Source organism: Emys orbicularis, chromosome 1 (genome assembly GCF_028017835.1).
Source record: "Emys orbicularis isolate rEmyOrb1 chromosome 1, rEmyOrb1.hap1, whole genome shotgun sequence".
In the NCBI taxonomy this organism is placed as follows: Eukaryota; Metazoa; Chordata; order Testudines; family Emydidae; genus Emys; species Emys orbicularis.
This window is the reverse complement of record NC_088683.1, coordinates 177758996-177778431: the sequence shown is the minus strand read 5'-3', so window position 1 is coordinate 177778431 and position 19436 is coordinate 177758996. Positions and strand designations below refer to the sequence as shown.

At 43.3% G+C, this 19436-nt stretch overlaps 1 protein-coding gene across 2 annotated transcripts in view; it reads right to left on the bottom strand.

The window, feature by feature from the left end:
- The window catches only part of EPHA6 (EPH receptor A6), an 875951-nt gene that overhangs the window by 249242 nt on the left and 607273 nt on the right, over nt 1-19436 (bottom strand). For both annotated transcript variants that reach the window (XM_065406410.1, XM_065406419.1), the window contains exon 6: nt 7965-8089. In XM_065406410.1, coding sequence (XP_065262482.1) covers nt 7965-8089 — 125 coding nt within the window. The remainder of the gene's footprint in view (nt 1-7964; nt 8090-19436) is intronic.

Below are 19436 nucleotides of genomic sequence, written 5' to 3'. Positions count from 1 at the left end.
AGCCAGGAGCTAAGGAGGTCTCTCTCTAGTTGTGGAGAGAGACAGACCTAGCTGCCTGGGAGCTGAGCAGCGTACCTAGAGTGAAGCAGGGCTGGGGGAAGGCCAGAGGAGCTGGGGAGCTCCAGCCTGGAAAACCCCCAGGCTGCAGGCCTTGTTAAAGGCTGGGAAAGGTACTGGGGTTGCAGAGGTGCAGCCCAGGGTAGGCAAAGGCAGCAGCTCCAAACCCTCCTTGCCAATGATGAGTGGTACAGACTGCAGTCTGCCCCAGCGAGCGGGAGGGCTAGATGATGACTGGCAGTAGCCACTGAGGTAAGGTGGGGATAGAGGGTTGGGGGTTCCCTGGGAGGGGAGACCCAGAGACTGCAGGGGTACTACAGAGGGCAGAACCCTGAGGCAGAGGGGCACCAGTGTCCAGGAGGGACAAGGGGGCCAGCGACAGGTGAGCCACCGGCCTGCAAAGGGCACTCTGGGCTGGAAGAGCTAATTATCTAGATGACCAGCAGGAGGCACTGCACCGGTGAGTCTCGCTGCACAAGAGTAGACATCAAGTTACAGAGAATCCACCATTTACTTTAATTCTCTTTAATTGCCTCATGCTGCTGAGGAAGGCAAAACACCCACCGGTCTCTGTCAGTCTGACTTGGGGGAAAATTCCTTCCCGACCCCAAATACGGTGAGCAGGCAGACCCTGAGCATGTGGGCAATACCCAGTGTTAAATCATTATGGAATCATAGGACAGATACCAGGCATATCGTACTAAAAGATTTAATTTGCAAATGTCTAGTACCTCTGAGGACAGTGAAGCAGGGGATATCAAGAGCTTCTTTGCAGAGTACCTCTTGGATTTCTAGGGTCAAACATTTAATGGATTGTTTGTTTGTCTCTGTGCAGACTCACTTATCTAAGGTGACAAATGTTGCTAAATGGACAGTTTTTGGAATGATTTATCATCTACTAGAAATAAGATGTGTGAATTTGCCAGGTTTCAAGATACAATGTTATTTCAGGTGCATGATGTTCTGTAGCTGATAATATCACAGAAGTATTCAAGCAAAGGAAAACTTTCTATCACACAGTAATGGAAGCTTGGAATGAGATTTTCAGATTTTTTTCCCCCCCTGCCAGACTGACCCCAACCTTATAATCCTTTGACCAGGACAAGCAGCCCAATGAAGGACAGGCACATGGGATGGGCTTAATTGGCACTTTATCAGTAATACATTAGGGAGGGGCACTATAATGCTCACCCCCTGCTCTCACATGCCAGGTTCCAGTGAGGGCTACAGAGCTTTAGAACCAAACAATAACTGCCCTGTCTACCCCACAGCTCAGTTGTGAAAACTTCTCTCCCCACAACTCCCAACATACAAGGGTGCAGGGGCGGGGGGGAGGGCGAGTGATAAGAGGCCACAAGCCTGTGTGGGGAACCACAGTCTGCCAATATGTCAGGTCTCTGCCCTGAGCATGAGGTCATAGAATCATAGAAGATTAGGGTTGGAAGAGACCTCAGGAGGTCATCTAGTCCAACCACCTGCTCAAAGCAGGACCAATCCCCAACTAAATCATCCCAGCCAGGGCTTTGACAAGCTGGGCCTTAAAAACCTCTAAGGATGGAGATTCCACCACCTCCCTAGGTAACTCATCCCAGTGCTTCACCACCCTCCTAGTGAAATAGTTTTTCCTAATATCCAACCTAGACCTCCCCCACTACAACTTGAGACAATTGCTCCTTGTTCTGTCATCTGCCAGCACTGAGAACAGCTTAGCTCCATCCTCTTTGAAACCCCCTTCAGGTAGTTGAAGGCTGCTATCAAATCCCCCCTCACTCTTCTCTTCTGCAGATTAAACAAGACCAGATCCCTCGGCCTCTCCTCGTAAGTTATGTGCCCCAGCCCCCTAATCATTTTCGTTGCCCTCTGCTGGATTCTCTCCAATCTCCCACATCCTTTCTGTAGTGGGGGACCCAAAACTGGATGCAGTACTCCAGATGTGGCCTCACCAGTGTCGAATAAAGGGGCAATGCTCCTACTAATGCAGCCCAATATGCCGTTAGCCTTCTTGGCAACAAGGGCACACTGCTGACTCATATCCAGTTTCTCATCCACTGTAATCCCCAGGTACTTTTCTGCAGAACTGGCGCTTAGCCAGTTGGTCCCCAGCCTGTAGCAATGCAGGGGATTCTTCCATCCTAAGTGCGGGACTCTGCACTTGTCCTTGTTGAACCCCATCAGATTTATTTTGGCCCAATCCTCCAATTTGTCTGTCACTCTGGATTCCTATCCCTACCCTCCAGCGTATCTACCTTTCCTCCCCAGCTTAGTGTCATCCGCGAACTTGCTGAGGGTGCAATCCATCCCATCATCCAGATCATTAATGAAGATGTTGAACAAAACTGACCCCTGGTGCACTCCACTTCATACCGGCTGCCAACTAGACATCGAGCCGTTGATCACTACCGTTGAGCCCGATGATCTCCCCAGCTTTCTAGCCATCTTATAGTCCATTAATCCAATCCATACTTTTTTAACTTGCTGGCAAGAATACTGTGGGAGACCGTATCAAAAGCTTTACTAAAGTCAAGATATATCACATCCACCGCTTTCCACAGAGCCAGTTATCTCATCATAGAAGGCAATCAGGTTGGTCAGGCATGACTTGCCCTTGGTGAATCCATGTGGACTGTTCCTGATCACCTTTCTCTCCTCCAAGTGCTACAAAATGGATTCCTTGAGGACCTGCTCCATGATTTTTCCAGGGACAGAGGTGAGGCTGACTGGTCTGTAGTTCCCTGGATTCTCCTTCTTCCCTTTTTTAAAGATGGGCACTATATTTGCCTTTTCCCAATTATCCGGGACCTCCCCCAATCGCCACAAGTTTTAAGATAATGGTCAATGGCTCTGCAATCACATCAGCCAATTCCCTCAGGACCCTCGGATGCACTGCATCCAGTCCCATGGACTTGTGCATGTCCAGCTTTTCTAAATAGTCCTTAACCTGTTCTTTCACCACTGACGGTTGCTCACCTCCTCCCCATACTGTGCTGACTAGTGCAGCAGTCTGGGAGCTGACGTTGTCTGTGAAGGCCAAGGCAAAAAAAGCATTGAGTACTTCAGCTTTTTCCATATCATCTGTCACTAGGTTGCCTCCCCCATTCAGTAAGGGTCCCACACTTTCCCTGACCTTTTTCTTGTTGCTAACATACCTGTAGAAACCCTTCTTGTTACCCTTCACATCCCTTGCTAGCTGCAACTCCAGTTGTGCTTTGGCCTTCCTGATTATACCCCTGCATGCTCAAGCAATATTTTTATACTCCTCCCTAGTCATCTGTCCAAGTTTCCACTTCTTGTAAGCTTCCTTTTTTTAAGATTAAGCTCACCGAAGATTTCATTGTTAAGCAAAGTTGGTCGCCTGCCATATTTGCTATTCTTTCTGCACAATGGGATGGTTTGTTCCTGTTCCCTCAATAAGGCTAAGTTCTCAAAAAGGTCCAACAGCAGAGTCCCAGATCTCATTTACCTCTAGGAACTGGCTCTTTTAGCCTCTACTTGCACTGAACAATGGCTGCAAGTGGCGACAAGTCAGTGATCTTAATAGCATTATGCAAACTTCTGTATTTTACTGTTTTCAACCCAATTGTGCCTCTGGGAGGCTGTGAGGACGTGAAAACCCCTGGACCACATGCCAGTTTGGCCTCAACAGGAAAAATTCCATTGTGATCCCAGTACTAAATTCCCATATCTTCTGAGCAATCTTAGAAGCACGCGAGGGACAAGAAGTTTTGTTCATGGGATGAGGAAGTCCTGCTGGCTATAGTTAAATGAATGCAGAACTCCCTATAGAGGTCTAGAATGTCTCTCTGGCCTGTTCCCAAAAATCACCAAAGAAAGCTCCAGGGAACATAAACTGTTACTTTTAAAAGGATTAAAAAATAATCCAATAATTCTGCTGAAATCCTCAGGGTTTCACAGAGTTAAACTATTGTCATACACTGTGTTATTCAGATGGACTCAGATTCTAGATCAGGGGTCGGCAACGTTTGGCACGCGGCTCGCCAGGGTAAGCACCCTGGTGGGCTGGGCCAGTTTTATTTACCTGCTGACGTAGCAGATTCGGACGATCGCGGCCCCCACTGGCCGTGGTTCGCCGTCCCGGGCCAATGGGGGCGGCGAGAAGCCGCGGCCAGCACATCGCTCGCCCGTGCCGCTTCTCGCCGCCCCCATTGGCCCGGGACGGCGAACCGCGGCCAGTGGGGGCTGCGATCGGCCGAACCTGCTGCATCAGCAGGTAAATAAACTGGCCCGGCCCGCCAGGGTGCTTACCCTGGCGAGCCGCGTGCCGAACGTTGCCGACCCCTGTTCTAGATGCTGCTTTCAAATACAGGAGTGTTCGAAGGAGGCACTCAGTTCTGTAATGTCTGTGGGGGTAAAACCCAGTCTTCCCTCTAATACGAATGGGAGGCAAATGGGATACCATACAGGGAAAAAAACTAAGAATAGTCTGCAATATCTGTTCCATTCTTATTTGCGGTAGTCTTTATAGCAATATCTGGGGCAAATGAAGATTGATTGGGAACTATGCATCACTATATGCATTTTTATTGCCTCCTGAAGACTTTTTTTCCCCCTTGCATAGTGAGAACTTCACATTTATTATACAGAACTTCTCTGCTGTCTTGAGTTTAGGTTTGATGGACCGGCTTATTTTGAGGTCTTAGAACTGTGTATTTCCACTTAAGGGAGACCCACAGTAAACTGGGCAGTAAGATACCATAACCAAACTCTTTTTTGGACTCCAATTAGGCATAAATCAGAATGCTGGCCACAATTTTCAAAGTTCACAATACAAGGATGTCCATGCGGTAACATCATTCACATTCCTATGTCAGATCTTCACAGTCTCTACACGTTTATGACAACGGTCCCATTTCAGGCTTGTAGTGGCTGCTGAGAACTTGACTGTTGATATTTCCACCACCAAATGTTGCTGGGAAGCTTCTGTGATTCTAGACATCCCTTCTACAGTAAAAACATTGTTATCCGGCATGTTGGGGGAGTGTGTGTGGGGGTGCCGGTTAATCAAATATTCCGGTTAACTGAGAGTTATACTTTTACCAATGGAATACCAATTTTCAAAGAATTAGAATACAATAAAATGAGTAAAGTATAAAATACAGTAGTACAGTATACAGGTATTCACCAATCCAATCGGTAGTAGTACTGCACTGCAGAGTGGTTGGTTTCTTGAAGCACTTAGGTATATACAGGTAAAGTTTTCTATACAGTAGGTGATCTTATGACACTACATATCACTATGGGCAGCATATGGTGTACACCCAGATCACTAAAAAAACACTTAACACTAAAACTATACTGAACATAATTTAATCTTTTTTTGGTGATTCAGAAGGCACTTCAGGATCTTGCAGTGCCTCAGGGTCATCATTATTAACATCAATTATCATTGTAGATGTAGAAGGTGTAGGAGATTGGGCTGAATCTGTAATGACCCTATGACACACCCTGGAAGCTGCTTTTTTGAATAAATCCCTGATATCAGCTTGCTTATTTGACTTCCGCCTCTTTTGCATAAAAGTAGAATGCAGAATGTGCAATTGCATAACCTCCTGGGCAGTATATTAGTCCTGGTTACTAGATTGAAGATTTGTATTGGGGAATATCAGAAATGCCAGTTAATAGAGCTTTCCGGTTGATAAAGTGCTGGAGAACACAGCTTTTACTGTAATATTGCTCTTCTGGGGTTTTAGTAACTGTACTCCGAGGAGTTTCAGGGTGAGGACAAATAGATTTTTGTAAAGGCCAGACTTGTATTTTCTGGTTTTGGGGTAGAGACTTTCCTCTTCATTTCAGCATACAATTTTGCTTTGCATTTGGCCATTATACCCATTCATTATCATGTCTGCAAAGCCCAATGTACTCCAAAGGTGCTATATAAATAACATTACAATGGTTCTACATAAAAACATTAACAGGCTACATCAAAGACATTAATATGGCATAAAATCAAATTTCCTATTTCAGTATCACAGTACAGCACATGATTCTGGTCTATCTTTCCAGAATCTGGCCTGCAAGAGTGGTACATGCCTGATGTTTCAGAGAAAGTTGTAACATCTCTTTTTTCCCCTTAATAATCTTTCTACAGTTGTTGCTGCCCCTGCTTGTCTCCCAGTTTGCCTTCTAATTAGTACTGCCAAAAGAGTGTCTCCTGTAGGCTATTGACAAAAGATGCTTTGTTAAAAAATTATTGATTCAGTAGAATGAGTGACTATCACAAGGCACTAAGGGGAAAATAACCACTGGGAGAATTGCTGCATATGCCAGCAATGAATCCTCCTCCCACCCGCCATGTGTAAGAGAGAATTGCTTACAGTAGAAAAATACCCCTGATGCATTATAAAGGACTAGAAAAGAAAGTGGTACTTCCTATATGGGGCTGGACAGGATTTGTTTGAGGTATATATACCTATTAGGACTATGAAGCTTGTGCCTCTACTGTGCAAAGGTCAACTTCCTTAGGCAGTGCTAGATTTTAGTGCCCTATTGACACTATTAAAGAGGATTCCTGTGCCAAGTTGCTCAGTAACACTATATTGTCTTCAGAGTATAATCTATCAATGAGTTTGTGTAAATATAATGCTTACAATTTCATATCCTTGCTAAAATTTTGATGGCCAATCTGTGGAATGAGCCAAAATGTTTCCTGCAGTTGAATTAATCTCTTAATAGATTATAGTATTTATCTTTCAAATTCAGTCAGATTTTTTTATTGTTGATAAATAAAACAAGTGCCAGCTCAAGTCATAATAGGGAAGCAACATGGGAAAAGTTATGTAATAGATCCTTGAGGATCCCTGGAATCTGTGGATTTTCCAGGCCTCATTGGTTTGTTTACCAAATAAGAAACAGTGTAACTTGTTTTTCAATCTGAGTAGTTTCAATTGTTGGGCTTTTCTCAATTCTAGCTTTAATAAAACAGCATAACTGTGCACAGAACTGCAGGCTCAGAACTTCTCAGACTGAAAAACAAGAAGCCCAGATATTTACAAAGTAAAAATATAACTCCCTTTTCCTGTCCTATGCTTTATGACTTCCTCCTCAGGGCTCTTTTCTCCTTTCCATTCATTGGTTTGTGCTTCTTAGAAAGGGAAAAGGAAATACTATTATCTCCTTAGTTTGGCAGGTTGAGATGTAGATACCTGAAAACTCCTAGATGTTTCTCAAAGCATGAAGGTACCAATTACCACAAACTTTTATTCTGTAGCGAGGCCTACTCTTCAAACTGGGGTGTGCAAATGTGCACAGAATGGACGTGAGGAAAAGCAGACCCCAGTTTGTACTTACATATGTGCACATCTACATCTGGAGCGAGGGAAGTGTGTGTGCACCTTTGCCCAAATGGGCTTGAAGATTTTGGGTTCAGACTTCTGACAAGAATACCACTTATGTGGTTCTCATTTCTCTTTCTAATCTTAAAAACAATGCAATTTTATTTAGTCTAATATTCTCTGTTCTTTGCTAATCCTGTAGCTAGAAATGTATACTGTGTAATTTGGCCTCAGGTTGTTGCTAAGTCAGACCACAAAAAATGTAATCACAATGACATTTGTTATAATTGTATTATATCAACAATATCATGGCAGTCTATACATCAAAACACATCAAAGGGGCCATTCATTTAACAGTGTTTATAAACCTCACTAATGTGGCATCATGAGATGTGCATATCTGTTTTTTTCTACTGTTCTCAAATCTGACATAAAACAAGACAAATCAAAACATAAATAGATCAGTACAAAACAAAACTAACACTTAAACCTAATGATTGTATATGGGATAAATAAAGTGAGAACAAGTTTCCAAGTTTAAAAAATATAAAGATATTTCAATATATAACATGCTGCTCTGTAGGGTTTTATTTGGTTGATGTTCTAAGCAAGACCTACTTTCTCATAGTACTTGATCTCGTAGTCCAGAATGGCTCCATTGGGAAAGTCAGGCTCTTGCCATGAGAGGGCAATGCTGTTTTGGGAAGCCCAGTCCTTCCTTACCATACCTATCAAGGAGGGTGCTGAAAGGGAAAAGGATAACTAAGGATTAAAGAGAAAGCACACTGTTTATCTCTTTTTGACTTTACTTTCTTAGGATACTGACAAGTGGTGACCTATAGGCAGAAGAGCATGACAGATGGAAATTCTCAGCCCAACTCTATAACCTGGAGTTAATGTTGAAAGTACATATCAGTAATTTCATTGTTAAAGTGTGGGTGTACTTTTGAGAAGTGACTGAGAAATGGCAACACCTTATTCCAAAGACTGCTCTGAGTGATACCTGTTGACTTTATAGAAAAAATAAATTTTATTGTTTTATTCTTGTTAGTACTACAGAACCAACAAAATTTACAGAAGTGCTAGATTCTGTCCCTTCTTCAGCTACATCAACAGAACTGTTATATTCAAATCAATTGCACCTGTATAAATTTATTGACGATGTCACAAGCACATAATCTGAAAGCAGTTGGGTTGCACTGGTATCACTAAGGGCATAGTTTCAAATGCAGAACAAGATATAAGAGAAACTATAAATTAAGAGTAATCTGAATTGAATTAACCAGATTTCTTCATAATAAATAAGTAAATTTTATATTTAATTTATAAATTGGGTCAAATTTATTTTTGGGTCAAAAGAAATTAACAATTTAAAAATTCAATTAATTACTGTTTTTGTTAGCAAAATTTAAAAAAAAAAAAAAAACCAACCTAGTACATTTTAGTAGGTAACTGAGATTGTCATCCACAGAATGACCAAGCATATTGTAATACACTCATTTTATGCATTTTTCCTCCCTATGACTAAGAACACAAGTGAATCTACGTTTCTATTGGGGATTATATTTTTTGTTCTACAATAAATTGTGTGTAGAATATAAAGATCTTACCCATTTACTGACTTGCAGAAAAAAGATATATTGTAAGAAATATTCTGCACAAAACTCAAATGCAGTAAAATTCATAAGATAAAATGTATTTGTAAATCAATTAAACATTCATTTAGCAAAACATTATTAGAACATCAGAGTTGTCTAAAGCACTTTTGAAAGTGAGAAAACTCACAATTAATGTTCCATATGCAATGTGAATGCTATCCTTTAGACACACCAATCCTCTCATATTGTGGATACTAATTATAGCTTTAAGGTCTTTAACTCATAGCTGTCCTTCCCCTGGTAGAGGGAGAGTTCAGGCCAGTATTGAGAGGAAGTGTATGGTCAATGAGGTTTTGCAGCCCATTATATATGGTGAATGTAGCAAAATTTGACTTGCCCTGTATACACAGGGTGAGTTCTCTGACCAATGGGTGAATGGAGTACAGTACAGTGTCATTACGTGTTTGATGTGTAAAATATACAAGATGTTTTTTTCTCGACTGTATTGGGAAAGCAGGAATCAGGATTGTGATATTTTCCTCATCCCAAAATATAAATCATTTTTTTTTCCTAGGGAGAGGGAGGAAGGGAAAACAACTGTAAAAGATGGAAGCCGGGGAAACACAACAAAGAAGTTATTATATGAAACATAACACATACTATGTGATTCATTTTGTAAGCATATTTATTCCTCAGCCACAGTGGCATAAATATCATCCACATGAAAAGCTTGCAGTTCTGTAAGTAAACACAAACACAATTGAGGACTCACTTTGCTAACTAGTTGGTCCTACTACTCCCCTATATACCAACAACACTTTTGTCAACTTCTTTCTTTTGGTGCCTAGGTCTCTATTTTCAAATATGACCCAAACTGGGTATCCAACATCACCAAATGCCTTAAAAATGCGTTTTTCAGAAAGCTCTGAGTATCCACTCTCTGAAAACCAAGGCCCTTTAAATTGTCCCAGATTGGACAACCAAAAACTTAAGCACACAAAATAACTAGTCACTATTAAAAATGTAGGCCCTAGATTATTGCGAGTTTTGACCGAACCAATTCTTATGTGCTAAAATCATACTCTACTGATGGTGAGCTGGCTAGACAGAAGGACAGAGTCTTTTGAAATGTTCTATTCTTCAACTTCAATTAATCATCAAGAAACTGATTTTCTGCAGTTTTTGAAATATGACTGAATTATTTATCTTGCTATTTAACAATTCCAATTCAATATACCTAAGAAAAATGATCTGTTTTAATTATTTCAGTCCAATCAATTTAGGTATGTTAACCAATAATAAACTGTTTGCAGTATTGATCAGCAGCTTTCACATATACTACTGTGAAAACGAGAAACAACCACATAATGAATTAAACACTCTGAAAACTAAAACTAAGATGAGCAGTTCAGCTCTACATAAAACCACATTTTCAGATTTTCTGCTCACTTTCTATCGAATGCTAGATTCTACTGAATAAGCCGCCTAATAATTCATAACTTTACCCACCCATCTCTCCAATATCCAATGGCAGTTAATTCCATCCATGCTCCCCTCAGTCATTCATGGTTCTACCCATCATATCTCCCTTCTAGGCTTCGTGACAGATCTATAACTTTGTTTTTCCTCCTCTAATTGGCCTAGTAGAAATAACAATTTTTTATCACTTTCCCTTTTTAGCTTTGGAAAGAGAGTGTCTCATTAACAGACTGAAATAAGAGTCTGTTTCTAGTAACAAACTTTCAAGTATGTTTACTTTTCATGTAAATACTTTAGTGACATTAAAAAAGTAAAAATAATCAACAAACCCCAGAATAAAAACAAAGCAAAACCCAGTGGGTTTGGGTTTTTTTTCCCTCGGAGAAAGGAAGCTTTCTCTACATACATCTTTATCTATCTATGTCTAAATATCTATATCTATATAAATAGTGTGAAAAGACCTGTTAGGTCACATACAGAGTCCATTTCTCTGCCTGTGAAGAATTATTCTTCACAGTTCAAAAATGTAGTCTCCTCTGATATATGAAAAGCATGCAAAATGTCATGCTGCAACTAGATTTTTTAAAATTGTGTGAAGCAGGGTGATCAAAAGTGGGTTTAGAAAGGAAACTATCTTAAACCTTTATCTATGAAGTCTCAGCCATGACTCCATGATACTTTTACCTTGCACAGGGCAATGCAAGCAAGAAGCAAGCAAACAAAACCTATCAAGCTATTATGCTGATAATAGAAGGCTTATAAGAATATTCATTAAACAAGTGCTTTAAAAATACACAGTATAAAACATTAACACAATATAAGCCTATTTTTTTCCCTAGAGATAGACATATAAATCCCTTGATGAAAATGACAATTGTGTACGTGTATTTAAGTGTAGAATTTGACCCCAATACAATTATTTTTAAGGTAAGATCAACACCTCCAGATGTTATATTGCAACAAGGAAGCAGCAGCCTGAAATGAACAGGGACTATATAGAGGAAAACATGCCAACAAACACTATTGTGATGATGCCATCCTCGTCTTTTGCTATTATACTTTTCTCTATGTGCCCCTCAAATTGTGAGCAAAACATCTTTTAACATATAACATATGGTTGATTATTATTTGGTGTCTACTTTCTAAACTCATGCAGCAATTTGTGTTGTTTTTCAACCTGAGTTCACTGCAGTAACTATTATGCTTCATCCAATGAGTGTCAAATCACAGCCTTGGCTGAAGAGATTAGTCTATCCCTTCTCTCTTTGAAATAACTCGGCAGCAAAATAAGAAAACAAAGTGCCTTCAGCTCCCTCCCAAGCCAATTCTTGTCCTGACTTGCAATGTTGAAAATTCTATACCTTGGACAATGGAGCTTGTACATTATTGATCTGGATCACTGCTAGCATTGTGCCTTGTAAATCAAAATGTATTTAAGATGCATACTGCTGTGGTACTTTATTCCTGAGTTAGGGTGTTGAGCATCAAAAATTTTTATCCCTCAAATCACTACATTTAGCGAAACAAACAAGTAGGCCAGCAAATACTGTTTCTGATAAATTCAGAGAGAGATGACACTGCTATTTGTCATATAAAGGTTCTTTCCGTATTTCAGGGGACACAATGACTGAGGCCTGGTCTACACTACGAGTTTAGGTTGACTTTAGCAGCGTTAAATCGAATTAAACCTGGACACGTTCACACGACGAAGCCCTTTCTTTCGACTTAAAGGGCCCTTTAAACCGGTTTCTTTACTCCACCTCCGACGAGGGGATTAGCGATAAAATCGGCCTTAGCGGGTCGGAATTGGGGTAGTGTGGACGGAATTCGACGTTATTGGCCTCTGGGAGCTATCCCACAGTGCTTCATTGTGACCGCTCTGGACAGCACTCTCAACTCAGATGCACTGACCAGGTAGACAGGAAAAGCCCCGCGAACTTTTGAATTTCATTTCCTGTTTGCTCAGCGTGGAGAGCACAGGTGACCACGCAGAGCTCATCAGCACAGGTAACCGTGATGGAGTCCCAGGATCGCAAAAGAGCTCCATCATGGACCGAACGGGAGGTACGGGATCTGCTCGCCATATGGGGAGATGAATCAGTGCTAGCTGAACTCCGTAGCAGTAAACGAAATGGCAAAATATTAGAAAAGGTCTCCAAGGCCATGAAGGACAGAGGCCATAACAGGGACAAGAAAGAGAACTCACAGATACAAATTCATTCTACCAAAAAAAAAAAAAAAGAACAAACCAAAGCAAGTGAGTTCTTGACTCACTTCTGACAGATATTGATAATTATATATGTATTATATATATTAAACAACATCCTACACCTCACTGGCAGATCACGCGAGCTGGGAATAAAGCCCAGTTCTCTAATTGGGCAGCCCAAATCCCATATATTTAGTCACACTACCTCTCAGGAAGAACCTGTTGTATTTCTGTCCTTGTCTAAACTCTCAGTATAGTAGGGCTTCTGAGTGAATTTGACATGAATAGGTAACACACCCTGTTACGCTGCATCCTCTAGTTCAGGGGTCTCAAACTCTATTTACCTTAGGGCCAGTGCCAGTCCTCAAATCCTCCCAGTGAGCCAATAATGCACTGAAGATGGTGTTCAGAAAAGAAAATGTTTATATTGTGTTTTTTATTTCGAATTTCTTAGAAATAATAAAACTGTCATACATCTTTATACAATTCTTCGCCTGCCAGAGAGTTTTTAGTGTTTGCCAGACACATGGCAACACTTCAGTTCTGTCAGTTTGTTGATGTTTGGCCTCAGTGACTGAGCAGTTGAAACCTTCAGGATTGCAGCAAGCTGTGCATCAGATAGTTGTGTTCGTTCCACTTTCCCACACTCCATGCTCTGCTGAAAGAAGGACCTTGCTGGGCTGGGCCATCTTGGGCACAAAAGCAGCTGAGAAGGAGGCACAGTTGTGGTCTGCCCACTGGTCAGTTGCAGGGGGTGAGGAGCATGACTACTACCCTAAAGAGATGGAGCAGTGGGTGGTTCTAACCCTCCCTGTGTGTCTGGGATTATGCTCCCATCAGGTTCAGTGCCTCCTGGTGCTCCTGCTGAGATGGCCCTCTCCTACACAACCTACCAACATTACATGGGACAGTGGGTAAAAAAAGTAAATAAAGGGCCCTATTTCATTACACAGACCTGCAGTGCCAACAGCTAGAAAGAACTTCTTTCCTTTCTTCTTATCTTCACCTTATCTTATCTGCAGGCACCAGGGACATTGCCTCTGTGCGTCCCGCGGAGCTCCCATTGGCCACGGAGTCAGCGCTCGGGGAGGGGGGACAGAGGCAGCATGCACTCTCGCGCTGTCATTGGAGCCTCATGAGTCACGCCACCTCCCAGCCCATTTCCCACCCTTTTCCCTCACTCCCCTGCCCCCCCGGCTGACTCTGCCCGCGGATTAGTGATGCTGACTCTGCCTGGCAACTAATGATGCTGCCTCCATGGCTGACTCTGCCTGGCGACTAGTGATGGTATCTCTGTCCCTCTCCCCCAGCCAATGGGAGCTGCGGGGGGCGGCACCTGCAGCAGACAGAGCCAGCAGCATGGCTGCATCTCTCCTGCCCTCTCCCCTCCCGCCCTCCCCCCTCGGCTGGCAGCCACGAGGGCCGGATGAAATAACTTTTAAAAAAGTTTCCGTGGGCCGCAGCGGGGAGGTTCTTGGGTTGCAGATGGCCTGCGGGCCTGGATTTTGAGAATCCTGCTCTTAGGGTTACCATATTTCCACAATCAAAAAAGAGGACACTGGGGGGGGGTGGGGGGGGGGAGCCCTGCCCTAGCCCCGCCCCCATCCACTCCCTCCCACTTCCCACCCCCTGACTGGCCCCCCTCAGAACTTCCAACCCCCCTGCTTCTTGTCCCCTGACTGCCCCCTCCTGAGAACCCCCCACCCTAACTGCCCCCCTAGGACCCTACCTGTCCCCTGACTGCCCCAACCCTTATCCCATGGGTGGCAGGTTTGTAGAAATTTTGGTGGTGCCCAGAAACCCCCCCCCCGCCTAAGGCTCTGGGAGAGGGGTTGGGTGGGGGGAGGAGGTCTGGGGTGTAAGTCCTGGGCTGGGGATTAGGGTGCAGGAGGGGTGCAGGGTGCAGGCTCTGGGATAGAGTTTGGGTGCTGGGTGCAGGCTCCAGGCTGGGGCAGGGAATGGGTGTGCAGGAGGGGGTGAGGGGTGCAGGCTCTGGATGGAGTTTGGGGATGGGAGGCAGTGCAAAGGGAGGGGTACAGGCTTTGGGAGGGAGTTTGAGGGCAGGAGGGTGTGTGTGTGGGAAGGGGAGGGGGTTGGGAGGGAGTTTGGGGATAGGAGGGGGTGCAGGGGTGAGGGCTGGGGGTCTGAGGATGAGGGGTTCATGATGCAGGAGGGGGGTCAGGGATGGAGCAGAGGATTAGGGTGCAGGGGGATGAGGGTTGGGGCTGAGGATGAGGGGTTCATGATGCAGGAGGGGGATCAGGGCTGGGGCAGAGGATTAGGGTATGGGGGGATGAGGGTTGGGGCTGGGGATGAGGGGTTCATGATGCAGGGAGGCTCAGGGCTGGGGCAGAGGATTAGGGTGCAGGGGGATGAGGGCTGGGGCTGGGGCTGAGGGGTTTGGGGCGTTGGAGAGGCTCAGGGCTAGGGTGGAAGGGCAGGGTAAGGGCAGCCTGCCTTGCCATTAGTGGATGGGGGGCACTAGGACCCTGGGGCAGCAGACAGCAGTTGCTGCCAGGAGGGCGTAGGAATGTGCTACTCGGGCAGCACAAGCAGGCAGGGGAGAGGGACGCTCTGATTTCTTTCGGGCAGGGACGAGGGGGCCCGCGGGGAGGGGGACGCGCGGAGAGGGGGGTGGCAGGTGGAGGCCGGGGCCCGCTCCAGGCAGGGCCAGGGGAGAGACCCCAGCTCGAAATATTGCTGGAGCAGGGCCCCCGGCCCTGGATATTGCTGGAGCTCGGACACCACAAAGGAATATAACCCGCCGCCCCCCCGCCCATATTCACACCCCCACCCCCAGACAGGCCCATCCAACTCTCCCCCTGCTCCCTGACTGCCCCCCAGGACTCCCCTTACCATGCCCATGCTGGTCAGATGCTGGCTCCACGTGTAGGCAAAACACGCTGCCGGTGGGGCTGTTTGTGTCATTACACCGGGCTGCAGGCAGCACGGGGGGAGCAGGGGAGGGGCTCTGGCTGCTGGAGGCCAATGGGAGCGGCGCAATCAGGCCCAGCCGCCCAATCAGCCGCGCTGCACTCTGCATGGAAGGGAGGGAGGGAGGAGAGGGGAGGGGGGAAAATCCCGGACCTTTTAACCTTGTTACCAATTCCTCCCGGACGGCTATTTAAAGACGCAAAAGCAGGACATGTCCGGGGAAATACGGATGGATGGTAACCCTACCTGCTCTAGTGGCTGGTTCACAAAGAATAACAGCCTTCTCCTACTGCCTGCTAATATAGTCCTTTATCTCAAGTGGTAAATGTCTGTGCTGCAGACTTCTGCCCTCTGTACCTCCCCCCAAGTAAATTAGATTAAAAAGCCATTACAAAGTATTTAGGTTGCAAAGTGAAGCACCTGAAAGTTAGGAAATGCCAGAATTGAGCTTGCCTGTGCAATCTGAATTCTGGCCCTTAGTGTAATATGTGTTACGTTATGGTCTTCATTGTATGATATGCTATTTTTTCTTCAGGACCCCTGCCTCATTCAGTGCACAAGATGGACTGTGCTCAGTGAATAACACAGCTATTCTATTTTCCTTTTTATTCTTTTAATGATATACAAGCTAAAATGCTTTCCCTGCCTAGTGGGGAAAGGACCTTGGTAAGCCCTACTGGTGGAGGCAATCAGTCTGTTTCTCAATTCCTCCCCACCTTCAGTTCAAGGAGGATCTTGAGGATGGCATACTAAGCAGACTTTTCTCCACTTTGGAGCCTGGCAGAAGTGAATCCTCCTGGTTCCCCATTAGCTCCCGCCTGCCTTTCCTACATAGCATCTCTGGTGGCAGGAGACACTGTGAGTACAAAGCATTACATCGGCATAGTCTGTGCCAAGACCAGGTATGAAGCCAGTTTTATATAATGGGAAAGGGGAACATGCTTTAACATCAAGCAAAGATAATGGTTTCCTTTTGTTGGGGACCAATTCCTTGGAGGGGTGGCTATGGGGACTAATCTGAATGGCCTTTGGTTTTAAGTCTCTTGTGGCCAGAGAGGAAAAAAAAGATTTTATTGCTAAGTATCGAATGTTTTTGGTTATTGATATCATATGATATGTTTATGGAATAAGTTAAAAGTTGCAGACATTCATTTTATCCAGGAAATTGAGTGTAGAGTCCTTATTTTCAACCAAGTGTTGTAGAGAATAATTTAAACACATCTATGTGTAAAAACCATCTAGTAGATGTGATAGGAACCTGGACAAAAAACATAAAATAAGTACTGCTCTTTTGGGTGATATTTTTTCCCTTAATCGCAATACAAGAAAGGGCTATTTGTATTTTCAGATCATCTTCTGTAAAGTACTGATAATATTAGACTGAAAAACAACAACTGGTCTAGTTGAGAACTTGTGTTGGTAGAGTAAAAAAATAGGAATTTCTGGTTCCTTGAAAAACAGCTTTTACATCTGGATACCTAAAATTACAGATGAATAAATGGTACCATAAATGAATGTGACCTATAACTGCTAACTATAAATCATGACATCCTGCAACCCTGAATATTTTTCTGGACAGAAATAAAAATCGTGTACCTTTTCTGTTACTAGAAAACACAGTTATCTTTGTATGATACGTCTTAACCTAGATTTCTGTAACTGGATTAGAATGTATGAAATTTGACAGTAAGTAAAGTGTTATCTCATACATGGCAATACATGGAGTTGGAGGTTGTATTCATAGTCTAGCACTTGGGGAAAAACATTATGGTGCACCGCAGGAAAACTATTGATTTTACTTCTGATTTTGAACAGTCTGGGAGGAAAAAGTAATGAGCAATAAAAAGATGTTTTCTAAAGGGAGACATTTCATCTTAGCAACAGAACTGGAAGTATTGAAACCACATTTCCTCATCAACAGTGCAGTGTTCAGTATAATTAACATTGGAACTATATGTACATTAAATACCACTAGTAGTTCTTTGGGACAGTTGCATTTAAAAAAAAAAATCTTTGCTTTGGCTTGTGAGTCCATTTGTTTTGATCCTTCATTGTAGAAACAGAGGAAGGAAGGAAGATTGTCTCAGAGCTGGGCTTTATTTCTAGCTCTGCTGTGGAGTCCCTGTATGACCTTGGATAAGTTATTTAATATTTGTGCCTTGGTTCCCCAAATCTAAGATGGGGATAATACTTTAATGTTAGTTGGGTATGGTGAGGATACATTCATTAATGTTTGTGAAGGGCCTGCATATTATGAGCGAAGGGGGTTAGGTAAGTAGATAGTCTAGTAAAGATTTAGTTTTTATTAAACTGCTCTTCATAAACAACAGCTCTTTATATATTTTAAAGAATACAGCATGGCATCACCAGAACTGAAACATCTTTTGGTTTACACTGAATTGAGGATTATTTTTCTTATTATAGAAGGCACTTTCCAATTAAGTGCATTGACTAGATAAGATATTTGATTCATCATATTAGAGAGTCTCTTATCTCGATAAGCGCTTCAGTGGTAATTCACAATTATAGTGGCTGGGGGATATGCTAGTACTGACCTCAGAGTTCAAAGTTGAATTTGAAGGTTTACTGACACAGTAACTCCCTCCTTTCATGTATTTATACCTGCCCCAGTATTTTCCACTCCATGCATCTAATGAAGTGGGTTCTAGTCCACAAAAGCATATGCCCAAATAAATGTGTTAGTGTCTAAGGTGCCACAAGGACTCCTCGTTTTTGCTGACATAGCACTACAGCTATCAAATTAACACATTTGGGATGAAAAACAATGTTTTGCTTTATTTTCTAATACTACTTGCATAAAAGTCAGCATGCTAAAGACAACATTACAGTGTGTTCGCAAGCAGTGCTTCATTAATTGAAAAATATGCCTCAGCATGTATGTGGTAATTATGATTCCCCCCTCCCCCATTTCAAGTTATTTTTTCTCTTGCCATTTTCCTTTGTCCAGAAATGGTGAAGGGAAGCCAGGTCAACATAATTCTATGGTTCAAACGTGGATTCTGCTGCATTACTCTGGGCAAAGAGTTCTGATAGATTCAAAATTTCTCTCTCATCCAAGCTAAATTGTGGACTTAACCAGTTTTTTCAAACCTCATCTATAAGTAGATCTTTTCTCCCTTTACCTCTTAGGGTCAATAACAGATAAGAGAAAAATTGACTGAATGCTGTAATTTATACATTATATAATATTGCTACACCTTTGTTTTCTATCATTTATACTGCTGTACGTTGTATTGCAAGCAGGAGACTGGCAGTTGCTCATTGCTCTCTGCATCTTACTTGAGGACATAAGCAGGCCCTAATGCTACAAAGCATATTGGGATAGAAATTATATAAAAAGACATTGTGCAAAATAGGGCCAGCCCTGCAGACACTCTGTGTAGATGTTCTCTCCAATCAGAGTTGTGTGTGTGCAGAGCAGCTCCTCTAAAGATGCACTGGACTGTGAACTAATTTGCAGACCTTAAAACAAAACAAGAAAAAGCAAGTTTTTATTTCTGAAAATGCCTAAACAACAGTAACTGGAAAAAATCACATCAATATTTTCCATAAACATATGTTTGAAGTGTTACTGTATATACTCTGTATGTTTGAGATACTCAAAACAAGTTCTATTCAAACAAGCTTAGAGGAGTTGTAACTCTCTGTCATGGGGTTGTGGCTGCCCTGTATCACCCCCTGCTGGCCAAGTGTGGCACTGCCAGCACTCCCTGCCTCAGTTTCTCTCCCCAGGGTGGATCTCCTTGGCTTACCAGACACCAGTCTGTTCTGGAGATGTGGTTTAGCCCTCTAGCCAAGTCACAATCAAGCCTAACCCTTCCTGGGTAGCAAACTGAAAGTCCCAACAAA